The sequence below is a fragment of the Eurypyga helias genome, unplaced genomic scaffold (assembly GCF_000690775.1).
Source record: "Eurypyga helias isolate BGI_N326 unplaced genomic scaffold, ASM69077v1 scaffold9739, whole genome shotgun sequence".
Lineage (NCBI taxonomy): Eukaryota > Metazoa > Chordata > Aves > Eurypygiformes > Eurypygidae > Eurypyga > Eurypyga helias.
In genome coordinates this window covers 2054-17771 of record NW_010270095.1, presented here as the reverse complement: position 1 = coordinate 17771, position 15718 = coordinate 2054, and the positions used below count along the sequence as shown (strand labels likewise).

The window sequence follows — 15718 nt, the reverse complement described above, 5'->3', positions numbered from 1 at the left end:
AATAATGCTCACTTGAGGCTGAAAATAAATTTATTTCCCCCCAACCTGTGACAAACGTAAGATACTGGCCAACGTCAATGTTAGTTCTTTAGCTAAAACCAAACCCCCTAATTTTTTCAAAGGGAAGATTTGCCCCCATCAGCAACAAGACTGAATCAAAATGCATTTCCGATGCTACCTTATACAAATTTATGGTAACTAAACAGACGTGCTGGGGATGCAAAATGGGGATGCAAAGAAACCCCATTCTTTAAAAGGGCACCTACTCTAAAAAGCTCTCTGAAATCTTAAATACACCTGTAAAACAGACTATGGTGAGAACGTGATGGCGTAAGGGAACACTATGGTAGAAACGGGGTGTAAAGACTGAATTCCACTTTTGTACAATTCACTTAAAGCTTTACTACCTCTGCCTAATGCTGGCACTCCACATTTTGAATGTCATACTTAAAGCCTTCCAATTTGCTGCAGTTAAGCAACTGTAGCTAAAGTATAGCATGTGTAGCAATGGCTTTTACACGCACACAAATCGAAACACCATCTGAAACTATTTTTAGCAACTTAGAACGGTCCAACATTTTCATAAGACCTTTGCAGTTAAAAATTCTAAGGCTCGTCGCTATCAAAATTTGGGTCATGTTCTTTAGAATTCAGATAAAAAAGGGTAAGGCTTTACTAACAAGGGAATAGGGGAACAATTACATTTTCCATGATTATGTGAATGTTGGAAGACAAAGTTTATACCTCTCAGTCTTGGTGGTGTTTATATTGTATCCTAGAAAATAGCACCAAATCTAAATTAATGGAAATGTAACCTCTGGTGGTTAAATATGCCCTAGCAAAACTGGAAGAGAAATTTAAATAGCTAGATACTGGATAGTAGTTAATTAAGAGTTATTATCCTCTAAGTTATTTAACATGTAGAAGTCCCCCAAAGGCCTGTATCTAGTAACAAGACACTTTTGCTTCTTCACTTTTGTTTCTTTTTTGACTGGGACATCACCCACACAGAGAAACTTCAGCTTCCTAACGGTCACAGGGACCTGAGAGGACTGATGGAAGAATCGCAGCAGAGGGATCTCTCTTCCACGTGTCAGTAACACCCAGCAAAGCCACAAAAGGTTACACCCACAAGCAAACTCTCCCCAAGCACTGCAGTTCTCCAAAAATCAATATGCCCGAGGCTTGCCTTTGGGCAGAATAGAACTGTATGAAAAATAACTGACTTAACACTAATACGAAAGTAGTTCTTCATTCTAAAGCAGCCTACTTTGAGGTTGGCCAAGCCCCCTCAATCTGTTTAGAGGAGAGAGAGACAAATGATTCTGAACTTGAAGGAAACCCTCCAGTAGAAGGCCCATGCAAGATGATATAACCTTGATGCTACTGGAACAGATTATTTCAAAAGCTTCTCAGTTCCTTCCTTGCTTCACATGACGCCTCTCAAGGATGAGGTTATCCTGCAATCTTTTTCTGTTTATGTACAGGTATGTTAAACAGGGAGGAACAGCAGCTCGCCAGTCTGAAGCACCTTTCTGTAAACTGAAAGAAGTATACCTGCCTTGCCAGGAACTGTAAATAACAGACCAGAAAGGTTTTGCTTGCAGCCAATTGCGAAATCTCACGTCCATAAACCAAAAGCAAACCTCTGTGCATGCACTCAGTTTTGGTTTTGTTTGTTGTTGATTGGGTTTTTTTTTAAGGGAGGACCATGTGGCTTTAGAAATAATAACATTCAAGTTCAGCAATCATTCTTCTCTACTTCCACGAAAAGGATAAAGAAGCATAGAAGTATTGAAACTTCACAGTAAATGTCTTTCCTGTACTTGATCAATGGACAAATAAAATATGAGTTTCAGATTGCAAGGTTTAATGGAAATTACTGTAAGGAAAGGTAACTAGCGTTTCTACTAGCTACAAATATTAAGACAATGAAATGAGCTTACTTACTGATGCCTATGTATCCAAAGACAGAGAAAAATGAAAATTATGAGACAAGGCAGATTTAAAACTAAAGAGCTTAGTTCCATTTCATTTGCTATAAACACCAAATTAAGAAAACAAGACACAAGGCAGCACTGCAAATGAAAGATGACTGTCTTAGGACAACTAAAGGCAGGAAATATTGTAATAAAATCCATGAAAAGTGTTAATAAAAGGTCTTTCCCAAATAATAATTTTTAAAGCTATACCAGTGCCTTGAAATCAAGTATTTGACAGTAAAAAAAAAAGATAATTTATATTTATTTTTATTGAATCATGTTATTTTCTTTAAAATCCTAAGGATTTTAATTTATCTTCTAATGATTTTTACTACTTTATGTTTAATGAGATCCTTAGCATGATGGATATGATATAGCTTAGCCATATGCAAAGACATCTGAGAGAAAACATTCCAAATACGGCATATTTTTGGTGCAATGAAAACTTTTTTTAGTCAAAATGAACATAAATCTAAGCCTCAAAGACAATAATGCAAGTCTGGAAATTTGCACCTATATGTTGTTGTAGTAAAACCCAAAAATCTTTGCAGGTAAAAACAAAACACCACAAGGCTTGTCCTGGGTTTAGCATAAGGTTTAAGTACAAGATGCAGGTTCATTCACCGGCATACCCAGTTCCTATGAGTAGTCAGCTTTACGTCACTGCCAGTAAAATTAGAAGTGAGTAATTAATTTCAGCAGAACTTTAGTTAAACGCAAAAGAAATGGGAATTTTAGCCACATGGCACCTCACTGTGCGTGTAAGCGTTCAGATGTGATCACGTGTGGTTCACAAGCGGAAGGGCTCACCTTCAAAAATGCACCTGTCTGTCACTGTCAAACGTACGTTTTTCCTCCCTTCCTGCCCAAGCAGTTACACTTCACAAAGGCAAAAGGCACTGGAGGAAATTCAGCCTATAGGAGAAGCCATTCTTGCTTCAAGTATAGCCCCTGTTTACACAGAAAAGCTCCAGCTCTGGAATGATTTCAAGTGCAGAGATGGCACTCGGCTGGCCAAGAGCTAAAGCGGCAGTGATACGCTCTGCCCTGCCTCCTGAACATCTTATAAACTCGGTCGCAGCGCCTGGAAAACTTCCTGAGCAAAACAAATGACGATGGAAAATGGAGCAGACGTTGGGCGATCCTCAACACCACCAGCAGCTCGCTCTCCGCCTGCCTCCAAACGAATGGTTAATGCTATGCTCTTCAGGGTTAATTGATTTTCAAGTATAAACACAGCCGAGTCAGTCTGGCAAACCTACCAACAACCCCCCCAAATATCACCTGCCTATTCTCCCCTGTAATATTTTCATGCTGTGAGTTAAATTGTTGTTGGGGTCCATAAACTTCAGATTTACAGAAGCTTGAAAAGGCAGGCATCTTCCAATCTTAGTATTTTATGAGCATATAATAGGAACAGGTAAAAACAAATAGGTGAAAAATAATTAATTGAACTGCCAGTGGTTTATTCTGACAGTTCCTTTATCTTTACATTCCATATTCAAACAGTTTCAAATTTAGGGGAAAAAAACTCCCCACTTTACCCAACAGAATATTTCTTCCTACAGCAAATGAAGCATTTGGGGCAGCAATTTCACTGGATGTGGTTGGACACAGGTGTTCAAAAACACGGCACGGGATTTGCAAAGGTGTTAAAGGACCCCAGTCCTGGCTCACCCTAGTAGCAATGGCCTGCTACGGGCTCTTGCTCTAGAAAAAAAGTATCTGGTTATACCCTGCTTTTTGCCAGCTTAAACGCTCTTTAAGCTTCCCCCGTGCACTGAAGGCTGATTTTTTTTTTTTCTCTCCTTAGGGAGTCGCCCTGTTTATGTGATGGATGTTTGGGAAGCCCAAGCTGCTGGGGAGAGACCTCTTCCTGAAGAAAAAGCTTTCCTGACACAGACTGCGGGAAGCCGTATCCCCGGAAAGTGAGTCCCGGCTTCGGTCACTAACAGCTTCACGGATGCAGCAGAAGGAATACTTACATGGTGCTGTCGCCAAGCTCTTCATAGAGGTTATTGGCAGCGGTGCTCGCTGGTTTGCCTGCTGGCAAAGCCATCTGGATTCTCGCAGTCTTTGCGCATTCGGCCTGTCGCCTTTGGTGAGCCACGGGGAGAAGGAGAAACGCTCGTTAGAAACACTCTATACCCCAACATAAACCCAGTTCTCTATGGTTTTCGCCTGCGTTTTGCCTTCTTCAAAGACAAGTAATAACATGATAATCCTTTCCTGGCTTTTCCAGCTCTCCATTGTTTGTTCTCTCTCTGTAGAATCCCAGAAACCTCCTAACCCATGTCACGCCCCTGACACAGCAGGTATTTCCCAGGAAATAACGTACGTGCTAGCTTCAGCACTGCTCTTGTTAGGAGGTTTGTCTGTCCTGGCTAGCCAAGGCTAACGTGGGAGAGAGTAAGCACTTTGGTCAAGTGCTTCATCCAACTGCCAAGAAACTGTAATTTTAAATGCAAAGGAAACGTTCCTGGCAAAATTTAAGTTATCGCAACCCCTTTCTTGTTAGGGTTGGCTGGGAAATTTCTGTTGCGCTGCACAGAAAAATTACTTTCACTATGAAACAAATGTCCATTTTCTATCTAGAACCAAAGGCTACACGTTACAAACACGCGTGTCACCCGGGGAGCACCAAGGAGGTGACGTGGTCTGCCCCGCTTTGGTTCGGAGGGTGGTCGGAACTGGGTCTTTCCTAGGGAAGTCTCTCGAGGCACACTAGCCTGACAGGCTTGCTTAGGAAACACCGGCAACGCCCTGAACCACAGCATCTTTAAGGCGTGCTAGCATGCAATAAAATACTCCAAGTAGCCATGCACGTAACTTGTAACCTCGCCGTACACCCGGTTTGGGAGCACGTTGGAGAAAAGGAAGTTAAACCCTTACTCAATGTCAAGTACCCTTCCTTCTTGAACACAAAGAGGGGTAGGCTGTCAGTATTCCTACACAAGTCGTTAGAAACAAAACTGAAAACAAGTACTTACTCTTTGAATCTGTTTTGTTATGCAAAAAAGATAAAGAGATAAAATGGAAGGTTAAAGGAATTCAGTTCACATTGCTTTTAACAGTGAACCTACTAGGAGAAATAAACTAGAAGCTAATTAATCATTCTACACATAAAATTACAGAATTAATGACAGGTTTAAAGAATCATAATTTCCAGAGCTGAGCAGTGTTTACTTGCTATTTGTGAGACTGCTAAAACAAATTTGCAGTCAGCATAAACGTGAATTACAGTGGGAAAAACTGCTTTGCGCTCACAGAACACAACTCCCTGCCACCCCCACCCCCTGAAAGAGTAAGACATGAAAAGAGGAATATACCTCATGGTATTTTCACAACTCCCTGCCACCCCCACCCCCCCCTGAAATAGTAAGACATGAAAACAGGAATATACCTCATGGTATTTCTTTAACAGGCGGACTACTAGGGATGCATTTTTATAGCACTTTTCTCATTTTAACATGTTTCAAGAATGCCATAGAAAACATCTTCAGGAGTGAAGGTATATTATTTTTGGTTGCTCTTCAGAAGATACTGGTCTTTTTTTATCATTAAATAATACATTATTCATAGCTACCTTATGCAGCTGTACTGGACAGTGTATTGCAACAACACTGCTTAATAGAAAAGAATGGTAGCTTCTGCCTTGTTTACAAGCCATAATGGAGGCACTGAGCTGCACTTTGACAGTGATAATTTTATATATTAAATGAGTTTTCAGTAGCTATTATTTTTACCAAATTTACTAAGCTGATCACTGATCCTGAAAGCACTGAAAAATGGACCTGCTGCACACAGGAAGTTTTAACAGTGAGAAAACCCTACCGTTTCCATTCCGTGTGACCATTTATCCTGCCATAATTGCTACACTCAGTGGCAGACTGGAGCACCTGCCCTAGCCAAATGTTATCAGGAAAAACACCAAATCTCCCTTGGAAAAGGAGGAAAAAAGGCTGTAATGCAAAACAAACCGTAAGGATCAGCATGGGTTTTGGTGTTGATGTTAACACTAAAATTCCTTTTCTTTTCTTTGGCACTCTTCAGTGACACATTTTTCATAAAAGTATAGTTTATTCACATTGGTCTGCTGTACGTTCACCTCCAAGTCATGCTTCTGGACAACAAAAATATGATTTTTGGAGTTAGTCAGATTCCTTACAGCTCTTTTAAAAAGAGATTGTTAATCTTTTGATAAGTTCACAGATGTCAAGGAAAAATAGTGCGATTAGATTCCTTAAAGAAACAGGCAATTGAGATAACAACAACCACCGAACTGTAAGTTGAACTGGCTGAGTCGGGTTTCACTGGAAGCACGTGTTATACACAATAAAAAGCAGCATTGAGATGCACTGCCATCCCAGTGGTGCAGAAGTTAGTCAAGCTCTTTCAATTTAAGAAAATAAATGTACAGTAAATGCCTTGCAATGAAGGATAATTTTCAAAGGAGTCCTGCTAAGAAACTGTGCTGGTTTTGGCTGGGATAGAATTAATATTCTTCACAGTAGCTAGTATGAGGCTGCTGTTTGGATTTGAGCTGAGAAGAATGTTGATAACACACTAATGTTTTTAGTTGTTGCCAAGCAATGTTTACATTAAGCCAAGGAGTTCTGCCATTTCTTTTGCTCAATTGCTTTAAAAGGGCTTCTTCCTTTGACCCAAATTGTTTGGAGCAATTGGGATGTAAACATAGCCCAAGGAACATGCAGTGCACAGCAGGAAATGGCTACGCTTGGCTATTTTTCTGGTGTTCTCAGGGAAGCGTTTTCAGGCAGGCTGACGTTTTTTCACGTAGGGCAGGCTTTTTAAACACTGGCTGACGTAGTGCCTTGCTAACTCCTAACTGCAGCGCAGGAGGGAAAACTGCTCCGTTTAAATCTCACCTGGCGTGCGGCATCACATCTAGCGCAGCACTCCGACGAGAATTAATACACGTGCATCAACTCTCCCCTGCACTCTCCTCCCCCAGGCTGATGCAAGACTACAGCGAAGGGCAGCAGAGGGACTGACAATTCCTTGCCCTCAACACAATGGCTCAATCCTCAAGGAGCCAAAGCATTTTTCGTAGAAACAAAACAAGCCCACAAAACAATCCAGCAGGGCTCAGGGAACGCCTGCCTACACCCTCCTGTGGAGCAGAGGTTTTCCATGATGAGGGCGTATTACTTTCCAGCTGGTTCCCTAATTTTAAAATGAAGATAAAAAGATATGGAGGTATGGGCTGTTATCTACAGAAGTTAAATGTAGCCATTTACTGGGGAAGATACACAGAATTAGTTATATTTTGATTTTGTAATGGTTGGTAATTCTTTGAGTGCTCAGAGCATCATGTGGAATTAGAGACCTTTCATGAGAAGAAATCAAAGGATAAATATACAGCCCTTAAATCCAAATGCATTGATTTTATATATATGAGTGGACCTGAAAAGGCTTACTTGAGAGGAACTTGTTAGTGATGCTGATCCTTTAATTAGCCTGTTAGCCAAATTATTTAAAGCGCTTCAGCCTAGGAGAGGTGAGTGGAAATATCAAGAAGGTTTTCTGGTGTAGGCTGCTTCAGACAGCGCTAAAATGGCACAAAATCAATTCTTCATGAAACATTTGCAATTAAGCAGCATACAGCTAGGGGAAAATATAGCCGTGAGTATTTTAGGATCTAAACAAAAGAAGTTGAGTGCTCTTATTTTGCCTGAACTACACAATTTGATTTTTGATTAATTTATTGAAACAGAACCTACTTCCTCTTTTTTTTTTGTTTTTCTTTTGGCATGGAACTTTGCTCTGATTCTACACGTGCATTTCAAACATTTGTCTTTTGATCTGGTGTTTTAGCACATATTCTAAAACAGTTACTGCACTGCAGTTTTAGAATATATAGCAAGATGCACTTTCCATGCATCTTCTCTTTTCATGCACAACCCACATGAAGCATTGACCAACTCTTGTGGTGAGAGAGAAATTAAAAATATTTCCCTGTATAATAAATGCCTTGCAATGAAGGATAATTTTCAAAGGAGTTCTGCTAAGAAACTGTGCTGGTTTTGGCTGGGACAGAATTAATATTCTTCACAGTAGCTAGTATGAGGCTGCCGTTTGGATCTGAGCTGAGAAGAATGTTGATAACACACTAATGTTTTTAGTTGTTGCCAAGCAATGTTTACATTAAACCAAGGAGTTTTGCCATTTCTTCCCCTGCCTCTGCTTCCAGCTTTTTCTCTGCAAGAAGCTGGGAGTGGACACAGCCTGGACAGCTGACCCAAACTGACAAAAGGGACAGTTTATGCCATCAATCATCATGCTCAGCATATAAGCTAAGGGGAGTTGGCCAGGGGTATCACTACTGGGGTCTGGCCAGGTGTTGGATGGTGGGTGGTGAGCAGCTGTATAGGTTTTTTTTTCCTTTTTTTGTTGTTTTCATCTTCATTACATATCAACATCATTATTATTATTAGTCGTATTTTCCACTAGATATCACTATTACTAGTAGCACCATTATTTTATTTAATTAATTTTCAATTATGAAACTGTTCTTATCTCAACCCACAGGTTTTCTCACCTCTTTTCTTCGAATCTCTCCTCCATCCCACTGGGGAGGGGGGAAGTAAGCGAGCAGCTGCGTGGTGCTTAGGTGCTGCCTGAGGTTAAACCTACTACAACGTTGCTATCACAAAGAGGAGGAGGAGTACTTACTGTCTGTAGCTGACCATAACTATTAAAATAGCTGGCATGCAGCAAAGGATGATTATGACGGCCAGAGCAAGTAATGCGCCTTCCGTGTAGCCTACGGCTTGTGCCTGCTTCTTGACGTTGGCCACCACATCTGGGGTGCGGATCTCCAGGATGCGTCCCCCCTGCCCCAGGTACGGCTGAAACTCTTTATTGATGTCCAGCAGTTTGCCATCCAGGAACCTTCAGTGTCACAAAAGAGAACTATTACAGTGAAATTCATTAATGGCATTTGAATTACTGCAGAGTTGGGTTAATAACTGTGGCCTGATAAAGCATGTACCTCTTTTTTATGTGCTTAAGAATATTAGTAACTCCTCGTAATCTCTATGTCAGTGGTAACACCAACGTACTTCATACCAGCACACAGTTTACACACCGAAAAGGAAAGCTGAGCTGAAACTTATCCTAATTTCCAGGGGCAAAGTTCTCCATTCTATTGAGAGCAGCACAGCAAACGGCTTTCTTTGTGCTTTTTCCTTCAGTGGTCTGCTGCAGAGTAATAACTAACCCTCCTGCACATATCCCTGAAGACCACGCGGGCCTAAAGATCAACTTGATGCTGTTCTGAAAGTAGGTCATTTTTAGAGAACTTTTCTCAGCTTCTTAGGGAAATTCTTTGACTGGAGGGACAGCCTACAGTCTGTCCCCTTTTGACTTCCCTTTCAATATCAAAAAAAAGAGAGACTTGGAAAAACCATGCTTTTATTAATCCCCACCCCCGTTCCCCCAGCTGCATCAGTTCTGAACCTCATGCTCACATCTGCTCTGTCTAGTTAGCTTCCACATCTCTGTTTTCTTAGGTTGTAGTACTTGGTGCTACGTATTGAATTGTTGGAGTAAGACTTTCATCTTACAGCATGACTGATGCAGCAGGAAAACACAGAGGAACAAAGATCGGAGGAACTCCTCTCCAGTGGGAGCAGACATCAGAGGAGCTGAAGGAGGAGCTAAAATGTGCCCTCCCAACGCTTGGCACATTTTAGAAAATGCTACATAATTCGTCGTTGTTTCCTTAAAGTCAAATTGGAGGTCACAAAAGATGACAGAGATTACTGTAAACTTCCTTCTCCTCCTTTTTTGAGGAGATGAAGGCCATTCCTTCTGGAGTTTCATACCTCTTCTAAAAGGATAAGCACTAAATGCTTATAAAACTGTAATTTAAACTTCAGGCGTTCTCCAAATGCTGCCAGATACCAGACCCATCCTGACTAACCTTACTATTGACAGGAACAATAGGCTATCTATACAGCCATGAGAAAAACACTGCCTTTAGGTAGGCCTACAGAGCACGCTGTTATGACAGGTCCTAAGCAAAACCAGGGCATTAGCTAACCAGGAACCACGCACTGCTGTCACTGTTTTAGCCTATGATAATGTCCATCTTCTGTTTGTGCATCACCCAGGAGAGGAACTTGGAACAACAGAGTCACCAAGCAAAGGACTGGAAGAGTCTCTGGAAAAACGAATGTAGTGGAAGAAGTTCAGTATGTGAAGTGGTAATTGGCAGTTTAAAGACAGGCAGCCAAATGTAAATCCTAATCAAATAACCTCATTTCCCACAATGGGGAAAATTTTCCATTGCATGACTTCTTGATAGCAAACAGTGTGTTTGTTGAAGAAATTTACTTTAGAGTTTAAAAAATACTTTGGCCAAGGCTTTATTTGAAAAGAATATATTGGCCAAGGCTTCAACTTCCAAAGGAAAATCAAAATTCTTGGATCGCTTTAGAAGTGAGGATTGACTGTCTTACAAGCTGCCAAGTAGCAGGCTCCAGCTGTAAAGACCAGAGTAGGAAGCACCCATTAGGATGGAGGAGGTTCCTGCTGGCTCTTAGCTACGGCAGGACCCCAGACCCTTGCAAGTACAGTGGCTCTCCTGCAGAAAGTCAAGTGAAAAACACTGAGAACCCCCCAAAAACAACAGCTAAAACAATGTTCTGAAAGGATTTCTGCATATAAACTCTGAACAAGTAAAGAAAGTCTGAAATAGCTTTTGTTTTCTTAGTCTGATCATGAGACAGAAATTACACTCCTAAAAGACCATTTCTTAAAGGGTGTTAATTTTAAAAATCGATTTCCTCTCGAATTAATTTACTATTAGACCCTCATAGCACTGTTTGTTCCTGTTTTCTTGGGGACTCTGGGGAGAAGGCCCTCTGCTCTGTGTGTGTTACCCATTAGCTGGATCTCACAACATGCAGAGCAACTCGTCCCAGATGCCGGTTTCACGACACTAACCGTGCAGAAGAGTGGTGGCTGCTCACTCACAGACAGCCACTCTCACAAAAAGCAACCCAAGGCCTTTTTTCATAGAATCACAGAGTGGTTTGGGTTGGAAAGAACCTTAAAGAACATGGGCAGGGACCCCTTCCACTAGACCAGGTTGCTCCAAGCCTCATCCAGCCTGGCCTTGGACACTTCCAGGGATGGGGCATCCACAGCTTCTCTGGGCAACCTGTCCCAGTGCCTCCCCACCCTCTCCAGGAAGAATTTCTTCCTGATATCCAATCTAAACCTCCCCACTTTCAATTTAAACCCGTTCCCCCTTGTCCTGTCACTACAGGCCCTTGTAAAAAGTCCCCCCCGAGCTTCCTTGTTGGCCCCCTTTTGCAGAACAATTTCCCTCTGTATTACTATGCTCTGCAGGTAGGCACAAAGAATCCCTTGATTTCTTCTGCAAAGCATTTTCCTGGTATTTGAGCAAAAACCCCGTATCGCAGCTGCGAGACCTGCACGGACGGGTCACAGACACAAACCGAGCGGAGCTCTCATTCTTCCGTTGCACACTAGATGTCAGTGGTGCATGTCACACGCTCCTGTGAGCTGGCAAAGCACCCAAGGAGGACAGCATTAAATCTCTGGATGATTTTAACAATCTCCCAGTTAAAATTCTGTTAGCATTTTCTCGACAAAACCTATTTTAACAGGATCGTAACTCAACCGTGCACATTTACTCCGTGATGAAACATGACACATTGTGCAAAAGATTCAGAGAGGGTAAGCATTTTATTTTTAATGGTGGACATTTTCCACGTAATGTATGCAGGAGAAATTTTCTGGATTCAACTGCTTTTTATGCTCCAATAACTCAAACCCTCTTTCATATAAAAGACAAAAAAGGAGGCTGATCATTTCAGTCTGTAAAATTATCTAAGTGGCCTCAAAGTCTTTTACGAGTTTGTGGTAGAGGGAGGAAATAGCAAAGCACGGTTACTATTCAGACCCATTCTTTGGTGCAACCAGACAGATTCCTGATTAATAAAAACGTCAGGAAATCAGTCATAGCTGTCTTAAGGAGAAGTATGAATCTCCCGTTGTGTATCAGTCTTACAAAGTACAGAGCAGGGAAAAACCAGCGTGTCTTGCGAGACAGATGGGTTTTCCCCAGCCGGCAGTGACGAGCACAGCACGGCTGTTACGTCCATGACTTCTAAATCATGCCTCTGTTTTCCAGCCAAACGTTTTGCTTGAATGCAAATCCGTGGGACTGGACCACCCGCTTGGGACTTGTGGGTGTGAGGCAGCCCATTGGAAATAGCCTGGGAGCGAGAATGGCACAGCCTGTGCACGCGCTGTCGTCGTGCCCGTCGGCATTAATCCAGCAGATCCAGAGCACACTGCATTTCCTTGCATCTCTTCCTTTCATCGATGCCTGTCGGACATGACCTGATGCCTTGGAGCCACGTTTCCCAGAGGTGACTTTGGGAGCCTCAAACATTGGCTTTGGTTCAGCGGGGTTTACTTCTCGCAGGAGCGCAGCCCTCTAGCCTGTCGCAACTGAGACGTTGCTCAGCTGCTGGCAGGCATTAGCTGTCTTGCCTAGCCTTTCCTCACGGCTCCAGTGTAAAGCCAAGCACCTTTGGGAGCCCAACACCACTAGCACCAACCAGGACAAGTTGCAGATTCGTCTGTACTCCAGCAGCATTCCACCTGGGAAGGGGAACAGGTCACCCTGCTCCACTCTGTCCTCAGCTTACCCCCACATTCCTTAAAAGGTCTTTGCAGATAATTGTTTTCAGTGACAGGTTTAACATAAATTCTGTTAAAATCAGGGCCTCTGCTATGTTTTATAAGCAGAAACACAGCAGGGTGTTCCCAAAAAGCCCATTTAAGAAAAGCTACAGGTATCTTCCAAGAAACAACAGCTTTGTAAATGGTGTTAAAGTCACAAATGGCAAAATCCCCGTACTAAGTGCTGTTGGTACAGTTCTCTCTTCTATATACATCATGAAATATTTGAACACTTGGAAAATACCTTGGCTAAATTTATATTCCTTGTTGCCAAATAATGTTTTAAACCAGGGGGCACTCTCTCTTTCTGACCTTCTAAACTTTCTCTCATCTTACCCAATTTATTGAAATGATCCTTACACCTATCAATCTCCTTCCTGCTAGGGTCCAGGGCAGACTCCTGGCTGGCAGAAGGATGGTTGTGACTCTCAGCAATCTCTTCCCAATGACAAGGGCCATTGCTACTGTGTCCTGCGACATGTCCCTAAGCACCTCGTCCACACGTCTTTCAAATCCCACCAGAGACGGTGACTCCACCTCCTCCCTGGGAAGCCCATTCCAATGCCTGATAAACCTTTTGGTGAAGGAATTTTGCCTAATACCCAATCTCAATCTCTCCTGGAGGAATTTGAGGCCCTTTCCTTTTGTCCTGTTACTTGTCACTTGGGTGAAGAGATCAACCCCCACTGTGTGACCATGGAGATACCTACAAACAAAAAATTACCACCAGAAGGAAGGAGGCTGCATTATCACCTCTCTGAAAGCTGCCACTGCTAAACTGCATCTCATGTTTATATTCCTAGTTCAGAAAGTGATGCTGGAAGACTGGAGAAGGTTCAGGGGAAAACTGTAAGTGATTAAAAGAATTAAAATATGGCCCAGAGTGCAGAGCTCAAGGAACTTCTCAAGAAAAAAAGTTAATAGGATGATGTGATTGTAAGCCTAGACCTCGCTGGGAACCAAACATTAAAAGCACCAATGGGATGCTTCAGTCTAGCACCCACAGTTATAAGAAACATCTAAAACTAAACCTAGAAAAATTAAAACAAAAAGAGAAAAGGCCTGATTTCTGACAGTAAAAATAATTTCCCTGCAATAACACCACAAATGTTGTAGCTGATTGGATTTTCTTGAGCAGTTGCTTTGCTGAGAGACACTCTCAAAGCAGAATTAATTTTGGGAGTTCCTGTGGTCTTTATTATACTAGGTCAGACTGATCACAGTGATCTTTTCCAACCTATAAACTCCTGATGTATGCAGAGCTTTAGTATGCCATCATTCATCTGTACTAAATTAAGAGCTTGGGAGAACAAGCCTTTTTCAATCACAGTCCACTGAGATGGCTCACAGCCATTTGGTTTTTAGGCTGCTGACTGACATGCTGCTTTATACCACCATGGAACAGTCTAGTCTGGTTTTTACCAAGACAAAGAGCAAACACAAAGGTGAAACACACGCAAGAAAACCCAAACGACAGCGGCTGCTTTTGAAAAAAAGGAGGCTGTTTGCATTCTCATTGTTTTGAATTAGAGGCAGAATGCTGAAACACAAAAATAGAGTCTCTAACAGAATGACTCTACAGCCATACCGGTACATTGGCAGCTGAATGGGTTGAGACACTAATTTTGTCTTAGAACCTACTTGCTGCTAGTGATGACTCAGAAAAACCATGTAAAGAGATTAACCTTCATTTCATTTCCTTACCCATGTAATCTCTGGCTTCTCTTCTTACGCAGGCAGAGATCGGAGTTACCACTGGCCCCCCGAGCAGCAGCGTGCCCGGGTGACAACCCACCGGAGCTGTGCCACGGCAGAGTGGCACCCCATGAAACCGCCCTGCTGCAGTGACCGGAGCTGGCAACACGCTGTGAGTATACTCAGCCAATAAACAGACACCTCTTAGCTTTTATGTGACGCTGGAATTTAAATGCTAATTTGGAAGCTGATTGAAAAGGCAAACCAACATCAAATTATGAAGGTAACTGGCCTGTCTTGCAGTTCACCACCTCCTCTGGCAGCTGGTGGGATGGGCCCATGCAGATCTGTCTGCTCAGCCCACCTGGGCGTCTGTGAGCACTACCGACTGCCTGCACGTAGAGGTAGACCTGCGTCATACCCTGATGTCTATGCTTCAGATTAGGTGCACACCACCTCTCTTCATTCCCCTTCTTCTCCTTTGGTTTCCACAAAAAAGACAAAAGAGAGATATGCTCCCAATGGAACCTACAGAAATCCTGAAGGTCAACATCTGGAGCACCAAAGCCATTGCCTGGAGATCACAGAGAAGTTTTGGTACACAGAAAGTAAATTCCTTCAGAGAAACGTAAACGGGAAGCTCCTCCACCGGGCGGGCCAAACGTACTGCAAGCTCTCGTGGCGACGTTGTCTAAATCACACGTACTGAGGCCATTCAGCTCAAAGGAATGGACTGAATCTAATAAAACTGTAAACTCCCAAGCTGCCGGCAGGGTGGTAATCTTCAACAGATTTGTTTGTTCCTGTTGTCTTGAACCACTTTCTAACAGAGACAAAACCCGAAACAGTCCATAGAAATATAGAAGAATAACAGATAATACACTTACTTAAAAAGTTCATTCCTCATTATAGCTCTATTTGTTTGCGGGTCAATTGCGTAGACCATGAGGTCAGACTTGGTGTAATCCTCTTCAGAGTACCCATCCCCGAATCTCCGAGCACCAATGGATTCCACCACGACCGTTGCACCGGGAATCTGATCTTGGACATAGCGTTCCAAAATCCTAAAGGTGAGATGGAGCCAGAAAGCTGCAGTCATTTATTTGTGCTGATCAAGACTGACAACAGCCCAAACGAGATACTGATGGACAAAACCCACAGGCTTAGAAGGATGGTAACCTTCAGAGCACTTTTTAAAAATCTCTGCCCCAGTATAACCCCTTAAACACTCAACTCTTGGGAAAATCCTAGCAGCGTTAGGAGAGGTCACCAGAAATCTCATCCTGAAGTCTAGC

The 15718-nt window shown here is 42.5% G+C and overlaps 1 protein-coding gene across 1 annotated transcript in view; it reads right to left on the bottom strand.

Moving 5' to 3' along the window:
* The window catches only part of LOC104514584, a gene marked incomplete at its 5' end in the record, with an annotated part of 32777 nt that extends 17290 nt beyond the window's left edge, over positions 1-15487 (bottom strand). Inside the window, 3 exon segments of the mRNA XM_010158315.1 lie at positions 3968-4078; positions 8679-8897; positions 15311-15487. Of these exon segments, the coding sequence (XP_010156617.1) occupies positions 3968-4078; positions 8679-8897; positions 15311-15487 (507 nt within the window).
* Between the last annotated feature and the right edge of the window lie 231 nt (positions 15488-15718).